Source organism: Nerophis ophidion, linkage group LG14 (assembly GCF_033978795.1).
Source record: "Nerophis ophidion isolate RoL-2023_Sa linkage group LG14, RoL_Noph_v1.0, whole genome shotgun sequence".
Classification (NCBI taxonomy): domain Eukaryota; kingdom Metazoa; phylum Chordata; class Actinopteri; order Syngnathiformes; family Syngnathidae; genus Nerophis; species Nerophis ophidion.
This window is the reverse complement of record NC_084624.1, coordinates 44,494,928-44,509,828: the sequence shown is the minus strand read 5'-3', so window position 1 is coordinate 44,509,828 and position 14,901 is coordinate 44,494,928. Positions and strand designations below refer to the sequence as shown.

The following is a 14,901-nucleotide window of genomic DNA, read 5'->3' as shown; positions in this document are numbered from 1 at the left end:
CTGGACTTTCACACTATTATGTTAGATCCGCAATGGACTGGACTCTGACACTATTATGTTAGATCCACTATGGACTGGACTTTCACACTATTATGTTAGATCCACTACTGACTGGACTCTCACACTATTATGTTAGGTCCACTATGGACTGGACACTCACTATTATGTGAAATCCACTATGGACTGGACTCTGACAATATCATGTTGGATCCACTATGGACTGGACAGTCCCTGTTATGTGAAATCCACTATGGACTCGACTCTCACACTATTATGTTAGATCCACTATGGACTGGACTCTCACTATTATGTTAGATCCACTATGGACTGGACTCTCACACTATTATGTTAGATCCACTATGGACTGGACTCTCACACTATTATGCTAGATCCACTATGGACTGGACTCCCACACTATTATGTTAGATCCACTATGGACTGGACTCCCACACTATTATGTTAGATCCACTATGGACTGGACTCTCACACTGTTATGTTAGATCCACTATGGACTGGACTCCCACACTATTATTTTAGATCCACTATGGACTGGACTCTCACACTATTATGTTAGATCCACCATGGACTGGACTCACACTGTTATGTTGGATTCACTATGGACTGGACGACTGGACTCTCACTATTATGTTAGATCCACTATGGACTGGACTCTCACACTATTATGTTAGATCCACTATGGACTGGACTTTCACACTATTATGTTAGATCCACTACTGACTGGACTCTCACACTATTATGTTAGGTCCACTATGGACTGGACACTCACTATTATGTGAAATCCACTATGGACTGGACTCTGACAATATCATGTTGGATCCACTATGGACTGGACAGTCCCTGTTATGTGAAATCCACTATGGACTCGACTCTCACACTATTATGTTAGATCCACTATGGACTGGACTCTCACTATTATGTTAGATCCACTATGGACTGGACTCTCACACTATTATGTTAGATCCACTATGGACTGGACTCTCACACTATTATGTTAGATCCACTATGGACTGGACTCTATTAAATTTATGCTAGATCCACTATGGACTGGACTCCCACACTATTATGTTAGATCCACTATGGACTGGACTCTCACACTATTATGTTAGATCCACTATGGACTGGACTCCCACACTATTATTTTAGATCCACTATGGACTGGACTCTCACACTATTTTATTAGATCCACTATGGACTGGACTCTCACACTATTATGTTAGATCCACCATGGACTGGACTCACACTGTTATGTTGGATTCACTATGGACTGGACGACTGGACTCTCACTATTATGTTAGATCCACTATGGACTGGACTCTCACACTATTATGTTAGATCCACCATGGACTGGACTCACACTGTTATGTTGGATTTACTATGGACTGGACGACTGGACTCTCACTATTATGTTAGATCCACTATGGACTGGACTCTCACTATTATGTTAGATCCACTATGGACTGGACTCTCACTATTATGTTAGATCCACTCAACATCCATTGCACCGTCGCCTTTGGGGAGGTCCCCCCATCTGCGGTCCTCTCCATGGTTTCTCATTGTCATCCCATTGGGTTGAGTTTTTCTTTGCCCTGATGTGGGCTGTGAACCAAAGATGTGGTTGTGGTTTGTGCAGCCCTTTGAGACACTCGTGATTTAGGGCTATATAAATAAACATTGATTGAAAAGCGCTATACAAGTATAACCCAGTTACACTAACCCACATATGTTCCCCTAGTGTCCAAATAACTCTAATTTAAAGGCCTACTGAAAGCCACTACTAGCGACCACGCAGTCTGATAGTTTATATATCAATGATGAAATATTAACATTGCAACACATGCCAATACGGCCGCTTTAGTTTACTAAATTGCAATTTTAAATTTCCCGCCAAGTATCCTGTTGAAAACGTCGCGGAATGATGACGCGTGCGCGTGACGTCACGAGTTGTAGCGGACATTTTCTTCCAGTACAGATCACGGCTATAAGTAGTCTGCTTTAATCACATAATTACACAGTATTCTGGACATCTGTGTTGCTGAATCTTTTGCAATCTGTTCAATTAATAATGGAGACGTCAAAGAAGAAAGATGTAGGTGGGAAGTGGTGTATTGCAGCCGGCTGTAGCAACACAAACAGCCGGTGTTTCCTTGTTTACATTCCCGAAAGGGATGCTTTACTATGAAACATAGCGGTCAAGCGAACATGGTTCTCTACCACATGTCAACCGACAGGTTTCGGTGAGAAAATTGTGGTAATAAGTCGGCTCTTACCGTAGACATGAGCGGAGCTTGGGTCGTTCCTCCTGCAGCTGTCAAAGAGGCAGCTGCGACTCTCTTGCCTCCTCTGTGGCTTCCCTCAGAGACACTGGCGGTCACCACACCCCTCCGACTTTCAGGCATGACTTTATTATCTCACTAAAACACTAGTAACGCAATAAGCAGATAATGGATTTTCCAGAATTATCCTAGTAAATGTGTCTTATAACATCTGAATCGCTCCCACTGCCCGCTTTTTTTTTTCCTTTCTTTTTTTTTTCTAATAGGGACGGCGTGGCGCAGTGGAAGAGTGGCCGTGCGCAACCCGAGGGTCCCTGGTTCAAATCCCACCTAGTACCAACCTCGTCACGTCCGTTGTGTCCTGAGCAAGACACTTCACCCTTGCTCCTGATGGGTGCTGGTTGGCGCCTTGCATGGCAGCTCCCTCCATCAGTGTGTGAATGTGTGTGTGAATGGGTAAATGTGGAAGTAGTGTCAAAGCGCTTTGAGTACCTTGAAGGTAGAAAAGCGCTATACAAGTACAACCCATTTATTTAATGCTTCACTCTCAATATCCTCATCCACAAATCTTTCATCCTCGCTCAAATTAATGGGTAATTTGTCGCTTTCTTGGTCTGAATCGCTCTGGCTGCTGGTGGCCATGATTATAAACAATGTTCAGATGTGAGGAGCTCCACAACCCGTGACGTCACGCGCACATCGTCTGCTACTTCCGGTACAGGCAAGGCTTCTTTATTAGCGACCAAAAGTTGCAAACTTTATCGTCTATGTTCTCTACTAAATCCTTTCAGCAAAAATATGGTGAAATGATCAAGTATGACACATAGAATGGACCTTCTATTCCCGTTTAAATAAGAACATCTGAATTCAGTAGGCCTTTAAGTCCGTGTTACTTCGAATATGTTCCCCATACTTAAGTGTGACCAAAATGTAATAAAAATTTGAACCACTTTTTTTGGTCACGTCAGCAGATATTAGTCATATAAGAGTGTTAACTCCTGCTTCTTTTTTTTTTTTTTTTTTTTTTCTCCCCCCAGGTACGACGATGAAAAGATCAAAGCCAGGTGACGAAGCTTTTTAAACCTTTTCATGACTTTCACGTTGGTAACCAATGTCATAATGTTGTGTGTGTGTGTGTGTGTGTGTGTGTGTGTGTGTGTGTGTGTGTGTGTGTGTGTGTGTGTGTGTGTGTGTGTGTGTAATTGTAGAAGGGACCAAGAGCAGCAACCCGCCAAGGCCTCGACGCTGCTGCCTAAAGAAAGGTGACCCCATTCTTTAGTCAGCGTGTGATCATTCCTTTGCTATTTGCAGCACACTTAGTTCTAGTGCTTTGACTTTCTTTAGTCATTCTTTAGCCAGCGTGTGATCATTCCTTTGCTATTTGCAGCACACTTAGTTCTAGCGCTTTGACTTTATTGGGAACTGGGAGTTTCCCCATCGGGATCATTTATTATCCATGCAAAAACCTGCTCAGTGCACTGCAAAAAATGAAACTTAAGTAAGATGAAATATCTCATATAAGGGTGATGTTTGCTTACGTTCTGTCTGAAAAGATGATTCTTCTCACTAAGTGAAGTGAAGTGAATTATATTTATATAGCGCTTTTCTCTAGTGACTCAAAGCGCTTTACATAGTGAAACCCAATATTTAAGTTACATTCAAAGACATGCACCTGGGGATAGGTTGATTGGCAACACTAAATTGGCCCTAGTGTGTGAATGTGAGTGTGAATGTTGTCTGTCTATCTGTGTTGGCCCTGCGATGAGGTGGCGACTTGTCCAGGGTGTACCCCGCCTTCCGCCCGATTGTAGCTGAGATAGGCGCCAGCACCCCCCACGACCCCAAAAGGGAATAAGCGGTAGAAAATGGATGGATGGATTAAGGCAGTGTGGGTGGGACTGGGAGCAGGTGGGTAAAGTGTCTTGCCCAAGGACACAACGGCAGTGACTAGGCTGGCAGAAGCGGGAATCAAACCTGCAACCCTCAAGTTGCAGGCACGGCCGCTCTACCAACAGAGCTATACCGCCCCACCGAGTGAGGTCTGATCTAGGGTGGAGGTCTAGAAGTAACCTGACTAGCTTGTCCTGGGATGTTTGGAGTCTAGATTTGAGGGTTTTGGAGGTGCTGGGGTACCAGGAGTTGCACATGCGTAATTGAAAAAGGGTTGAATGAGAGTTCCCGCTAGAATCTTCAAGGTGCTTTTGTTGACCAGAGAGGAGATTCTGTAGAGAAATCTTGTTTGTTGGTTCACCTTTTTGATTACATTGGTTGCCATTTTATTACAGGATAGGTCAGCCTCTAGAATGGAACCTGGGTAGTTGTTTTGATAATAGAGCCATTACAAGCCAAGCTTTGCAAAAGATGTTAATGCCACGGGCAAAAACTTTGATGTTTGACTGGCGGACCATTGCAATAAACTGAATGAAGTCTAATTAGGATAAAATATCTCAAATAAATTTGCTTATTTTCTGTCTGATACGATAATTCTTCTCACTAAGCAGATTTTATGTTGGAGTGTTTTACTTGTTTTAAGTGTTTTGGTCCTAAATGATGCCAGTAAGATATTACAGCTTGTTGCTGAGATGTGATGCCGAGTGCATTTCATGATGTCAAGATAATGGCACTAGCATTTACTTATTTTATGAATATTTTTCAACATATTGAGCAAAAAGGTCTCTTTTTTTCTACCAAGAAAATTAGTGAGAATATACTTATTTTAAGGTATTTTGACTTCATTGAGGTTAGCTCATTTTGCTTTTTTTGGAAAGTCTTGACAAGCCAAATGTTCTTGTTTTATTAGCAGATCATTTTTTTTTAGTTAAAATAAAAAACCCTCATTTTTGTATTTTTTTTCTTGTTTCGAACACTGACTTTTTGCAGTGTATACACTACATAAACTGAATGAAATGTAAGTAGGATGAAAGATCTCAAATAAGGGTGATATTTGCTTATTTTCTGTCTGATACGATAATTCTTCTCACTAAGCAGATTTTATGTTAGAGTGTTTTACTTGTTTTAAGTGTTTTGGTCCTAAATGATCTCAGTAAGATATTACAGCTTGTTGCTGAGATGTGATGACCTATATTGAGTAAAACATGCTTGAAACTAGAATATCAACTGTTGCAAAGCTGTGTCATCAACACTCACAAGTATAAAACTACTTTTTTAAAGTAATAATTCCTTACTTCAAGCATGAAAAAAAAAAATCATGATGCCGAGTGCATTTCATGATGTCAAGATAATGGCACTAGCATTTACTTCATTTAAGAATAATTTTCAACATATTCAGCAAAAAGGTCTCTTTTTTTCTACCAAGAAAAGTACACTTGTTATTAGTGAGAATATACTTATTTTAAGGTATTTTGGCTTCATTGAGGTTAGCTCATTTTGCTTGTTTTGAGAAGTCTTGACAAGACAAATGTTCTTGTTCTATTGGCAGATCTATTTTTTTAGTTAAAATAAAATACCCCTCATTTTTGTATTTTTTTTTTCTTGTTTTGAACACTGACTTTTTGCAGTGTATACACTGCAAAAACTGAATGAAATCTAATTAGGATAAAATATCTCAATTAAGGGTGATATTTGCTTACTTTCTCTGATGAGATCATTCTTCTCACTAAGCAGATTTTACGTTAGAGTGTTTTACTTGTTTTAAGTGTTTTGCTCCTAAATGATGTCAGTAAGATATTACAGCTTGTTACTGAGATGTGATGACCTATATTGAGTAAAACATGCTTGAAACTAGAATATCAACTGTTGCAAAGCTGTGTCATCAACACTCACAAGTATAAAACTACTTTTTTAAAGTAATCATTTCTTATTTCAAGCATGAAAAAAATCATGATTTATGCATATCATGATGTCAAGATAATGGCACCAGCATTTACTTCATTTAAGAATAATTTTCAACATATTCAGCAAAAAGGTCTTTTTTTTTTCTACCAAGAAAAGTGCACTTGTTATTAGTGAGAATATACTTATTTTAAGGTATTTTGGCTTCATTGAGGTTAGCTCATTTTACTTGTTTTGGAAAGTCTTGACAAGCCAAATGTTCTTGTTCTATTGGCAGATCAATTTTTTTAGTTAAAATAAAATACCCCTCATTTTTGTATTTTTTTTTCTTGTTTTGAACACTGACTTTTTGCAGCGTATACACTGCAAAAACTGAATGAAGTCTAATTAGGATGAAATATCTCAAATAAATTTGCTTATTTTCTGTCTGATAAGATAATTCTTCTCACTAAGCAGATTTTATGTTAGTGTTTTACTTGTTTTAAGGGTTTTTGGTCCTAAATGATGTCAGTAAGATATTACAGCTTGTTGCTGAGATGTGATGACCTATATTGAGTAAAACATGCTTGAAACTAGAATATCAACTGTTGCAAAGCTGTGTCATCAACACTCACAAGTATAAAACTACTTTTTTAAAGTTATCATTTCTTACTTCAAGTATGAAAAAAAAATCATGATGCCGAGCGCATATCATTATGTCAAGATAATGGCACCAGCATTTGCTTAATTTAAGAATATTTTTCAACATATTGAGCAAAAAGGTCTCTTTTTTTTTCTACCAAGAAAAGTACACTTGTTATTAGTGAGAATATACTTATTTAAAATTTTTTTGGGTTCATTGAGGTTAGCTCATTTTCATTCAATCAATCAATGTTTATTTATATAGCCCTAAATCACGATTGTCTCAAAGGGCTGCACAAACAGAGCCCACATAAGGGCAAGGAAAAACTCACCCCAGTGGGACGTCTGTGACAGTGACTATGAGAAACCTTGGAGAGGACCGCATATGTGGGCATCCATCGACAACATTACATCATCTCTTTCAATTAGTGCATTTATATATACAGTATGTATATATTTTTTTTTGCAATTTATCTGAATGTGCATGAACTATTTCTGTTCAAAATTGTTTGAAATGTTAAATGTTTAAATATTAACTGTCAGTTGGCTGTACTGTGCCAACTGTACCACAATATGAGTACGTATTTTCTATTGTCCGAGTCCATGGTTCTCGCCCGGAAAAGGGTGGAATGCCATCTCCGGGTTGTGGAGGAGACCCTGCCCCAAGTGGAGGAGTTCAAGTACCTAGGAGTCTTGTTCGCGAGTGAGGGAAGAGTGGATCGTGAGATCGACAGGCGGATCGGTGCGGCGTCTTCAGTAATGCGGACGTTGTACCGATCTGTTGTGGTGAAGAAGGAGCTGAGCCGGAAGGCAAAGCTCTCAATTTACCGGTCGATCTACGTTCCCATCCTCACCTATGATCATGAGCTTTGGGTCATGACCGAAAGGATAAGATCACGGGTACAAGCGGCCGAAATGAGTTTCCAGGTCTCTCCCTTAGAGATAGGGTGAGAAGCTCTGCCATCCGGGAGGAACTCAAAGTAAAGCCGCTGCTCCTCCACATGGAGAGGAGACAGATGAGGTGGTTCGGGTATCTGGTCAGGATGCCACCCGAACGCCTCCCTAGGGAGGTGTTTAGGGCCCGTCCAACCGGTAGGAGGCCACGGGGAAGACCCAGGACACGTTGGGAAGACTATGTCTCCCGGCTGGCCTGGGAACGCCTCGGGATCCCCCGGGAAGAGCTAGACGAAGTGGCTGGGGAGAGGGAAGTCTGGGTTTCCCTGCTTAGGCTGCTGCCCCCGCGACCCGACCTCGGATAAGCGGAAGATGATGGATGGATGGATGGATTTTCTATTGTTTCATTGAAAATAAAACAGCAAAGTCCATTTGGCTGTCATCTGTTTTAATTATGAGACACAATTGTGTCAAAGTCATGATTTTTTTTTTTTCATGCTTGAAGTAAGAAATGATAACTTCAAAAAAGTAGTTTTATACTTGTGAGTGTTGATGACACAGCTTTGCAACAGTTGATATTCTAGTTTCAAGCATGTTTTACTCAATATAGGTCATCACATCTCAGCAACAAGCTGTAATATCTTACTGACATCATTTAGGAACAAAACACTTAAAACAAGTAAAACACTCTAACATAAAATCTGCTTAGTGAGAAGAATTATCTTATCAGACAGAAAATAAGCAAATATCAGCCTTATTTGAGATATTTCATCTTACTTAGATTTCACTTTTTGCACAAGTAATCACAATAAAAATAAATAAATAATAATTGGTAAAGTAAGTTATATTTCATATGTTGAGATAAGTAAGTTTACCTTGAGAATGGATGATATACATTTAGAATGTTTATCATTTATTGAGAGTGACTTAGTGGTTAGATCATGGGTCACCAACCTTTTTGAAAGCAAGAGCTACTTCTTGGGTACTGATTAATGCGAAGGGCTACCAGTTTGATACACACTTAAATATGTAGCCAATTTACTCAATTTACCTTTAACTCTATGTTATTTTTAATAATTAATGATATTTATCTTTGTGGAAACACTGATCATCTTAATGATTTCTCACAATAAATATGTTTTTGATGACATGTTTTAAATAGGTTAAAATCCAATCTGCACTTTGTTAGAATATATAATAAATTGGACCAAGCTATATTTCTAACAAAGACAAATCATTATTTCTTCTAGATTTTCCAGAACAAAAATGTTAAAAGAAATTCAAAAGACTTTGAAATAAGATTTAAATTTGATTCTACAGATTTTCTAGATTTGCCAGAATATGCTTTTTGAATTTTAATAAGTTTGAAGAAATATTTCACAAATATTCTTTGTCGAAAAAACAGAAGCTAAAATGAAGAATTAAATTAAAATGTATTTGTTATTCTTTACAATAAAAAAAATGAATTTACTTGAACATTGATTTAAATTGTCAGGAAGGAAGAGGAAGGAATTTAAAAGGTAAAAAGGTATATGTGTTTAAAAATCCTAAAATCATTTTTAAGGTTGTATTTTTTCTCTAAAATTGTCTTTCTGAAAGTTATAAGAAGCAAAGTAAAAATAATAAATGAATTTATTTAAGCAAGTGAACACCAAGTCTTTAAAATATTTTTGGGGATTTTCAAATTCAATTTGAGTTTTAAAAATGTTGAGCAAAGCGAGACCAGCTTGCTAGTAAATTAATAAAATAAAAAAAAATGGAGGCAGCTCACTGGTAAGTGCTGCTATTTGAGCTATTTTTAGAACAGGCCAGCGGGCGACTCATCTGGTCCTTACGGGCGACCTGGTGCCCGCTGGCACCGCGTTGGTGACCCCTGTGCTAGAGTGTTCACCCTGTCATCGGTAGGCTGATGATTTACACACACACACCTCACAGTTTACAACAAAATGCTCTCGTGGATAAATATAATAGACATTAAGTTGATGTGTCAATCATAGTGTCCACCTTAGTGACCGTGTGAGCAGCTTTGATTGCTTCAAAGCCACTTTTTAACTTCAATTGTGAATGAAGAGTCATCTGTTAGACCCATTACCTCCCTGCTTGGCACTCAGCATCAAGGGTTGGAATTGGGGGTTAAATCACCCAAAAAATGATTCCCGGGCGCGGCCACCACTGCTGCTCACTGCTCCCCTCACCACCCTGAATAAGGGTGATGGGTCAAATGCAGATAATAATTTCGCCATACCTAGTGTGTGTGTGACTATCTTTAAAGGCCTACTGAAATGAGATGTTCTTATTTAAACGGGGATAGCAGGTCCATTCTATGTGTCATACTTGATCATTTCGCGATATTGCCATTTTTTTGCTGAAAGGATTTAGTAGAGAACATCCACGATAAAGTTCAAGACTTTTGGTCGCTAATAAAAAAGCCTTGCCTGTACCGGAAGTAGCAGACGATGTGCGCGTGACGTCACGGGTTGTGGAGCTCCTCACATCTGAACATTGTTTACAATCATGGCCACCAGCAGCGAGAGCGATTCGGACCGAGAAAGCGACGATTTCCCCATTAATTTGAGCGAGGATAAAAGATCTGTGGATGAGGAAAGTGAGAGTGAAGGACAAAAAAAAAAAAGACTATACAGTGGGAGCGATTCATTCAATCAATCAATCAATCAATCAATGTTTACTTATATAGCCCTAAATCACTAGTGTCTCAAAGGGCTGCACAGACCACCACGACATCCTCGGTAGGCCCACATAAGGGCAAGGAAAACTCACACCCAGTGGGACATTGGTGACAATAATGACCCAGTGGGACATCGGTGACAATGATGACTATGAGAACCTTGGAGAGGAGGAAAGCAATGGATGTCGAGCGGGTCTAACATGATACTGTGAAAGTTCAATCCACAATGGATCCAACACAGTCGCGAGAGTCCAGTCCAAAGAGGATCCAAGACACAGCAGCGAGAGTCCCGTTCACAGCGGAGCCAGCAGGAAACCATCCCAAGCGGAGGCGGACCAGCAGCGCAGAGATGTCCCCAGCCGATACACAGGCAAGCAGTACATGGCCACCGGATCGGACCGGACCCCCTCCACACGGGAGAGTGGGACATAGGAGAAAAAGAAAAGAAACGGCAGATCAACTGGTCTAAAAAGGGAGTCTATTTAAAGGCTAGAGTATACAAATGAGTTTTAAGGTGAGACTTAAATGCTTCTACTGAGGTGGCATCTCGAACTGTTACCGGGAGGGCATTCCAGAGTACTGGAGCCCCAATAGAAAACGCTCTATAGCCCGCAGACTTTTTTTGGGCTCTGGGAATCACTAATAAGCCAGAGTTCTTTGAACACCGATTTCTTGCCGGGACATATGGTACAATACAATCAGCAAGATAGGATGGAGCTAGACCGTGTAGTATTTTATACGTAAGTAGTAAAACCTTAAAGTCACATCTTAAGTGCACAGGAAGCCAGATGTTATTAGACAAATTTACTAGGATAATTCTGGAAAATCCCTTTTATGCTTATTGTGTTTCTATTGTTTTAGTGAGATTATATGGTCGAACCTGTACAACCTGAAGGTCGGCCCCGCACCTTTCTTCAGCATCAGTCAACAGGTGGTGGCGATGCCCATCTCTGCCCTTCGCAAGGGACCCTCATCAAAACCCGATCATTCGAAATGATCGCTGCATAACACACTGTACTTTGTGTGTGTGGTCCAATCCAACCGTGTTCGCTTGACATCTCCGTTCCATAGTAAAGCTTGACTGTCATCTTTCGGGAATGAAAACAATGAAACACCGACTATGTTTGTATTGCTAAAGCCGGCCGCAATACACCGCTTTCCACCTACAGCTTTCTTCTTTGACGTCTCCATTATTCATTGAACAAATTGGAAAAGATTCAGCAACACAGATGTCCAGAATACTGTGTAATTATGCGATGAAAAAAGACAACTTATAGCTGGGAACGGTGCTGGAACAAAATGTCCTCTACAATGCGTGACGTCACGCTGGATAGTTTGGCGCAAAATTAAAAATTGCAATTTAGTAAACTAAAGCGTCCGTATTGGCATGTGTTGCAATGTTAATATTTCATCATTGATATATAAACTATCAGACTGCGTGGTCGCTAGTAGTGGCTTTCAGTAGGCCTTTAACTTTATGAGCAGAACGTTGAGTCAAAGGAGGAGGCTGGAGAGTATGTTGAACCTTACTTACATAAGTGTTGGTATTTATGACGCAAGTCTCAAACGTGTTTCCTTGCAGGCCAAAGTCGACCGTCGCCGAGATCGGCCGTGACATGTGACACCAAGGTAAGCGAGCGCTCCGCGACCAGACACGACACACCCCCCTCGGTTTGTAATGTCAGCCCCCCCGTGATCGGCGTAACTGACCTGTGACCCGCGAGGAACTCTCTCCTCGGGACGCCGACGTATGGTACAGGCGGGGCCAGAGAGAGGGTCTCCTGACAGGTCCCAGATCCAATTTACAGTAGCTGAGCAAAGGGGATGCGAAGCGAAAAATGACACTCGGTGAGAGGAGAAAACATCCCAGTGCTAACATGCACTTGCAAGAATGGTAAACAGCTTATACTTGTATAGTGTTTTTCTACCTTCAAGGTACTAACCCCGTTTCCATATGAGTTGGGAAATTGTGCTAGATGTAAATATAAACAGAATACAATGATTTGCAAATCCTTTTCAACCCATATTCAGTTGAATATGCTACAAAGACAACATATTTGATGTTCAAACTTATAAACTTTGTTTTTGTTGCAAATAATCATTAACTTGAGAATTTGATGCCAGCAACTCATGACAAAGAAGTTGAGAAAGGTGGCAATAAATACTGATAAAGTTGAGGAATGCTCATCAAACACTTATTTGGAACATCCCACAGGTGTGCAGGCTAATTGGGAACAGGTGGGTGCCATGATTGGGTATAAAAACAGCTTCCCAAAAAATGCTCAGTCTTTCACAAGAAAGGATGGGGCGAGGTACACCCCTTTGTCCACAACTGTGTGAGCAAATAGTCAAACAGTTTAAGAACAACGTTTCTCAAAGTGCAATTGCAAGAAATTTAGGGATTTCAACATCTACGCTCCATAATATCATCAAAAGGTTCAGAGAATCTGGAGAAATCACTCCACGTAAGCGGCATGGCCGGAAACCAACATTGAATGACCGTGACCATCCATCCCTCAGACGGCACTGTATAAAAAACTGACATCAATCTCTAAAGGATATCACCACATGGGCTCAGGAACATTTCAGAAAACCACTGTCACTAAATACAGTTTTTTGCTGCATCTGTAAGTGCAAGTTAAATCTCTGCTATGCAAAGCGAAAGCCATTTATCAACAACATCCAGAAACGCCGCCGGCTTCTCTGGGCCCGAGATCATCTAAGATGGACTGATGCAAAGTGGAAAAGTGTTTTGTGGTCTGGCGAGTCCACATTTCAAATTGTTTTTGGAAATATTCGACATTGTATCATCCGGACCAAAAGGCAAGCGAACCATCCAGACTGTTATCGACGCAAAGTTCAAAAGCCAGCATCTGTGATGGTATGGGGGTGCATTAGTGCCCAAGGCATGGGTAACTTACACATCTGTGAAGGCACCATTAATGCTGAAAGGTACATGCAGGTTTTGGAACAACATATGCTGCCATCTAAGCGCCGTCTTTTTCATGGAAGCCCCTGCTTATTTCAGCAAGACAATGCCAAGCCACATTCAGCACGTGTTACAACAGCGTGGCTTTGTAAAAAAAAAAAAGAGTGCTGGTACTTTCCTGGCCCGCCTGCAGTCCAGACCTGTCTCCCATGGAAAATGTGAGGCGCATTATGAAGCGTAAAATACGACAGCGGAGACCCCGGACTGTTGAACGACTGAAGCTCTACATAAAACAAGAATGGGAAAGAATTCCACTTTCAAAGCTTCAAGAATTAGTTTCCTCAGTTCCCAAACGTTTATTGAGTGTTGTTAAAAGAAAAGGTGATGTAACACAGTGGTGAACATGCCCTTTCCCAACTACTTTGGCACGTTTTGCAGCCATGAAATTCTAAGATAATTATTATTTGCAAAAAAAAATAAAGTTTATGAGTTTGAACAACAAATATGTTGTCTTTGTAGCATATTCAACCGAATATGGGTTGAAAAGAATTTGCAAATCATTGTATTCTGTTTATATTTACATCTAACACAATTTCCCAACTCATATGGAAACGGGGTTTGCACTCAAAACTATTTCCACATTCACCCATTCACACACACATTCACACACTGATGGAGGGAGCTGCCATGCAGGGTGCTAACCACCACCCATCAGGAGCAAGGGTGAAGTGTCTTGCTCAAGGACACAATGGAATAGAATGGACTTTATTGTCATTATATTTGCATATAACGAGATTAAGGACTCCAACTTAAGGTACGGTAGTGAGAATAAATATAGGATAAAAATAAATTACACAAGAAGAAGTAATAAAGATTAAAAAAATAAGAACTGAAATAAACAGACTACTATCCAATAAAAATAATAAGCAATCCTGTACAATATACAAAACAATATACAAAATACTCTACAATATACAGAACAAGACAAGAGGTATTAGAGTAGGATATTGTCTAGGGGTGAATTATTTATTATAAGTTTGAGTTCAACGGACGGGACTAGGTTGGTAGAAGGTGGAGATTGAACCAGGAACCCTCAGGTTGCTGGCACAGCAAACCTCGCCACGCCGTCCCTAATAATGTAATCTTCTGTATGTTACGTTCACTTCTATAGTATTTCCATACGCTGGTCCTAGGAAGTGGCGGCCAAAATGTTTTTCATCCATCCATCCATTCTCTGGGTGATGGAGCCTATCCCAGCTGCATTCAGGCGTAAAGCGGTGTAAACCCTGGACAAGTGGCCACCTCATCGCTGGGCCAACACAGATAGACAGACAATATACTATTATTCATTTTAATGATTATTGTCATTGTTACATTCATAATATACGTATAGTATTGTTATATATTATGATTCATATTACATTCATATTATTATTATTACCAAAAATAACATCAATAACAGTCCAATCAAAATTAGATAAAATATTTTGAATATATAATACATACAATGTTTTTTTTGTGTGTATTATTATTGTATTATTATATTGCCACATGTTAACAATACAGCATTATATTTTATATGAAAATAATGCATGCTTGTTTAAAATATATATATATATATATAAAACATAAAAATATATATATAAATTAACTCCATATTTTTATTAATATATAATGCATACAAT

General features: G+C 39.7%; 1 protein-coding gene and 1 long non-coding RNA gene across 4 annotated transcripts in view; one reads left to right on the top strand and one right to left on the bottom strand.

The window, feature by feature from the left end:
* Positions 1–14,901, bottom strand: part of LOC133568735 (uncharacterized) — an 82,119-nt gene that overhangs the window by 35,767 nt on the left and 31,451 nt on the right. For both annotated transcript variants that reach the window (XR_009809659.1, XR_009809660.1), the window contains exon 3: positions 11,998–12,098. This is a non-coding gene — a long non-coding RNA (uncharacterized LOC133568735). The remainder of the gene's footprint in view (positions 1–11,997; positions 12,099–14,901) is intronic.
* LOC133568732 (caytaxin-like) overlaps positions 1–14,901 on the top strand; it is a 46,216-nt gene that overhangs the window by 21,664 nt on the left and 9,651 nt on the right. For both annotated transcript variants that reach the window (XM_061920841.1, XM_061920843.1), the window contains 3 exons: positions 3,332–3,358; positions 3,503–3,556; positions 11,870–11,916. In XM_061920841.1, coding sequence (XP_061776825.1) covers positions 3,332–3,358; positions 3,503–3,556; positions 11,870–11,909 — 121 coding nt within the window. In that variant the 3' untranslated portion in view covers positions 11,910–11,916. The remainder of the gene's footprint in view (positions 1–3,331; positions 3,359–3,502; positions 3,557–11,869; positions 11,917–14,901) is intronic.